The sequence below is a fragment of the Pinus tabuliformis genome, chromosome 7 (assembly GCF_031772625.1).
Source record: "Pinus tabuliformis cultivar Carrire ecotype Pingquan chromosome 7, CPIR1, whole genome shotgun sequence".
Classification (NCBI taxonomy): Eukaryota; Viridiplantae; Streptophyta; class Pinopsida; order Pinales; family Pinaceae; genus Pinus; species Pinus tabuliformis.
The window spans coordinates 446259433-446264419 of NC_142293.1; the positions used below are offsets into that span (position 1 = coordinate 446259433).

The window sequence follows — 4987 nt, forward strand, 5'->3', positions numbered from 1 at the left end:
TCAGAAAATCATAACATGGGAAACTCTATAATAAAACTGACCTGTGCTTTGAGCGTTTTCCGAGTGGAGAGCACCGCAAACCATTCATGGAAAAACACCATATGTTGTAGACCAACTTAAACTCATTAACTTAATCAAACGAATGAATGAAAGACGAACATAAAAAAAATGAGTAAATTTTTATGATTAAAAATATTGTCATACATTTTATATATATATATATATATATATATAATTTATATTAATTTTCATATTATTAAAAATAATGATTATTATTATTTTAATTAAAATTATAATTTAGTTGTTTGTTATAATTTTTAAAACTTTAAATATATAATAACACAATTACTTAAATTAATGATTATCTATATTTACAAATTATTTAATTTATATAAATTACATTATTTATTTATTAGAATGATAAATTTAATAAAAAAATTATTAACATTTTATAGCAATAATAAAATATATTTCTTAATTTACACTAATTTATGAATCCATGAGTATTGAAAAGACATTTTTTAAATCGTTTTAAACGGTGGTTTTCAATCACAAAATAAGTACAATAATATGAACAAGTTATATAAACTAATTTCATCTGTACATTGTTTTTAATTTTAAAATTAAATTATTTATATAAAATATATGTATATAAAAGATGCTATGAGTAACAATTTTTTGACTTTTGTGCACTTGTAGGTATAAAGATGTGTCTTCCTTTGTTTGGAAAAAACATGACCATAAAATGATTTTTTCTATAAGCATTAATAAGTGCATCCATTTATATACTCTTCCAGCTCTGCCCTCTTCATCTTCTCACCATGATCTATTCTTTTTTCTAATTTCTCTATATATTTTGCTTCAATTGCTTCCTCTGCGTCTTCTCTGTGTAGCGTTAACACGTAAAAAAAATTCTATTATATTCACTTCCTTAATAGCGTGTCTTTCAAACAACATATTCTCGACTTTTTCTTCACTCCTAAGGGTCAAAAGGATGACTTTAGATAAGTATTTCCAAAATTCATGTGTATTTTTCTCACCAACATGCATGAATTTTCTCTCATATTTCCATGGACTCCACAACAACATATGGCATGCATGCATCCATTGGGATGACATCATACAATATTTCATCTTTGTAAGTCTTGCCTATAAAAAAAACTGGACCAAACACCAAACACCCTTTGTCAATAATGAATTCATTCCCATTTTTAAACCATGCATTTCGGTAAAGATAGAAATACCCTTTGTCAATAATGAATTCATTCCCATTTTTAAACCATGCATTTCGGTAAAGATAGAAATACTTATCATAGTGTAAGTTCAATTTATCTACCATCTTGTCTAGAAACCATATTTTCAAGACTATTACTATCAATAATAACTTGACATAGCTTTCACCCTGAAGGGCATCTGGTTTGAAATATATTTCACAAAAACTAACAATCCATATTGATGCTACTATGTATTTTCTCCTTTTATAGAATCACCTTTGTTCTCGTCATCACGATATGCTCCTCCATATCGGGTGGAACTTGTGATTCAACTCCTTCATTTTCAGTTCGGGCCAAGTTTAATATAGGCTTCTCTTCTTGTTCCTACTCTTGGATGTTACAGTTTGGGCATTCAAATTCTCTATGACCCTCTTTTCAACAAAGGGTCTTCGTTGCATTCCTAATCCTCTACCAACATTGTACCGTCCAACCCTCTGAAATCCTCTTTATTGAATTGGGTTATTTCGTTGAATATATCCTAAAATTTCATTTTATAGATTTAAAAATTTAATTTAAACAATGAAAAATCTTATGTTAATTACAAATCTATTAGGTTTGATTTGGGGAAAGATTAGATCAGTGATGTGTTTAAATTAAAAAACATATATATTTAAAAGAGATTTACACATTAAGATGGATCTTATAATATATTTGGTGTAAATTGACGGGGTTTCTACGATAGCTTAATTGATATCATAAATTTCTATTGTTTTCGAATATCTACATGCATTGCATTGCAGTATACTGCACTCCTTTTGGAAAAGTACGCCCTAGGTTTATGCATTTATGCAGTATACTGTATCGTAAGGAGTTACGTACGTTTGTGTTGTCGTTGTTTCTATAATGGAAAAGGCGACACATGATTACAATACAGACCGGCGTTAAAATTTGGTTGGCCTGAATGTATATGATACATAAGTACGAGGTCAGCACGGATTGGTTATAACTTTTGCTGATTGTTGGCGAAATGATCTTGTGGGCGTAATCTCATCGGTCGACCTTTACCTTCCTTGGTTGATAGAACTTTTTGGTGGTTGAAATCGGATTAAAAGGGGGAAAATTAGAAGTTAGAATTTTTTTTGTTTTGTATAATTTGAATTTGTCAAAATATACTAACTATCTTTTTAAGCTTAAAAATACCATTTAAATAAAATGAGAAAAAAATCATGTTATGAAATTGCAGAAAAAGGTTAAAGGGTCTTTACACGACACCATTTTTCCCGTTGAAGTAGCAATTCGTTAACTTAAACTCGTTAACTTAATCAAACGAATGAACGAAAGACGAACATAAACGAGCTCAGTGTTTAAAGCGAAAAATATGCGTTTGAGGGTTCCATCAGCTGTACTCGGAGAGGATTGAAATGTCTTCGGGGAAATGGGTTCCATCAGTGCAGATTCCATCTTTAATGATGGGGTAGACAACTGGTAAAGTACCGACGTCCTAATAATTGAAGATGGGAAAGTGATGACAAGATGAAAGGAGTTCCTTTTCCTAGCCTTTGCGCTTGTATAGGTTCAAAGTTGAGCAAACATACTCAATTGTCAGATCAACTAGCTTGGGGAAAATGAGGTCGAGAATAGGGCAGGCACAAGGCGCATGGGAAGTCGAAGGCCCTAACCCTGCTGCTTCCAAACCAAAGCTAAGAAAAGGCCTCTGGTCACCCGACGAAGATAACCAACTCACCAGCTATATCAGGAGAAACGGCCTCATCAGCTGCTGGAACTATGTGGCCAAGCAGTCCGGTAAGCATCCGGTTCATCTCTAATTTCATTCAGTTTCTTCTTCCCTTTTTGCTTAATTCAAATCGATATAGTTTTTTTTTAAAACCCAATTCAGTTTAATATATTGCATTTCTTATTCTGTAACTCAACCCTAATGCAATAATAACGGTGATCCTCTTGAGAAATCACGGGTTCCATTTTAGAAAAATGATGATATTTTTAAAAAATGACAGAAAAATCGAATATGTACATCTCCTAAACTGTACAACAAATAAATCTGTAACATTGTCGTAAGGTTTCCGCAATGCACATACATTTATACAGGTCTGCAAAGAACCGGAAAAAGTTGTAGGCTGAGATGGATTAACTACTTACGCCCAGGCCTTAAACGTTATCCGATTTCATGCCAGGAAGAGCAGCTCATCATAAACTTACAATCCATTCTCGGTAACAGGTTTCTATTCTGGTTCACCCTACGCCTTCTGTCAACATTAATTTCTCTTTCTTCCTTGGATCCTTCTCACTTTTTGTTCCCTGTCAGCATTCTTGATTAATTGTCCACATTAATGATAATTAGGTGGTCTCAAATAGCGGCACAGTTGCCGGGACGCACGGACAATGAGATCAAGAATTACTGGAACTCAGCGATCAAGAAGAAGCTCAGGCTGAAACCCTATAGCTCTTCCTCCACCGCCGTCGCCATCGCCATCGCCAACGGGGACCTCAACAGCAAACTTAATATGCCTTTCCGATTGGATCGTGTAGATGATGAGCTTTTAATTGATCCAAACCCTAACAACAATCTGCTGAATTCTTATTGTCAACTGTGGAATAATGATAATTCTGCCCATACACATGACAGCTTCTCTCCTAATGCAGCTTTTATGTCTTCGAGTCTGCAAGAGCAAGTCTTGCATAATTGTAAGGCTGCAAAATCAGCGACAACCAACGAGTTGATAATAGAGTCATGCAGAACTACAGTAGCAACTCATGAAGCGCCTGCTTCTCCCAATAATTGTTCTGTGGACTCAATCAGAATCACCATCCCTGCTCTTGCTGAAAGACAGTTGTTGAAGGAAAATATTGAGAACGATGGGCAGATAAACCAAAACCTGATCATGAACGACTATTCGTCCTTAACAGCATCTTCCAGATCAAGTTCATGGAGCGCTGGTCATTCATACGAATGTATGGCAGCTGATTTTCCAGATGTCTATCCAGGAGTTTCAAATACCACTAATGATCACGAGCTCTTAGGAATTACATTACTGGAAGATCACCTGTACGGGCATAAGAGCTACCAGTCGCCTTATACAGAGGGAGCGGTAGATGGGATTGGTGATCAATTGGGTTGCTCAAGAATTTCCAATCAAGAAGCGAATGTCAGGCCAATTCCTGCAATATTTGGAGGAGGAACTAGAGCGTTGGGAATTCATGAGTGTAACAGTACTGTAGCCGGACAAGTTACAGTTTAGGCGCACGACGATATGTACAATATCAGTAATGCTGCTGCTTCTGATTTCTTCGATCACATTTATTTGACCTAATGCTTTACATTGTATTCAATAAGTTGAAGGTCGCCTTAAGGAAATGTTTGTCGATCATCCTCTGGAAAACCCTTTTATACCATTTATGAAGCAAGCATATATATTAGATCTCTAACCTTAACGGCTCTTTCTTTTTTTGTTTCCATTTTGAGATTATTGTAACTATGCATCTCTGTTTGTTTTAGTCAAATTTGATCTCCATTCTAAAATTTTGATCAGAGCTCCAAATGATACGTCTATAAATCATCGAATCGCACCATCATCCACAGCCTCCCTGCTAGAAACCTTAACAATTAAATAACACTTCTTTAAACACTCGAAAAATTCTCTGCCGCTATACTGGATACAATAATAATTCCAGATAAGTTCGATCATGTTTTCAAAAACATTAAGAATAGTGTTTTAAAATCATCATAATTTGCTAATTTAAAAATCCTCAATGTA

At 34.3% G+C, this 4987-nt stretch overlaps 1 protein-coding gene across 1 annotated transcript; it reads left to right on the forward strand.

Annotated features, from left to right (window-relative positions):
* Positions 1-2687: 2687 nt before the first annotated feature.
* Positions 2688-4669, forward strand: LOC149247893 (uncharacterized). Its single transcript, XM_089455962.1, has 3 exons — positions 2688-3017; positions 3321-3450; positions 3574-4669. The coding sequence occupies exons 1-3, from the start codon at positions 2840-2842 to the stop codon at positions 4469-4471; spliced, it is 1206 nt and encodes a 401-aa protein (XP_089312088.1). The 5' UTR covers positions 2688-2839; the 3' UTR covers positions 4472-4669.
* The last annotated feature ends 318 nt before the right edge of the window (positions 4670-4987 follow it).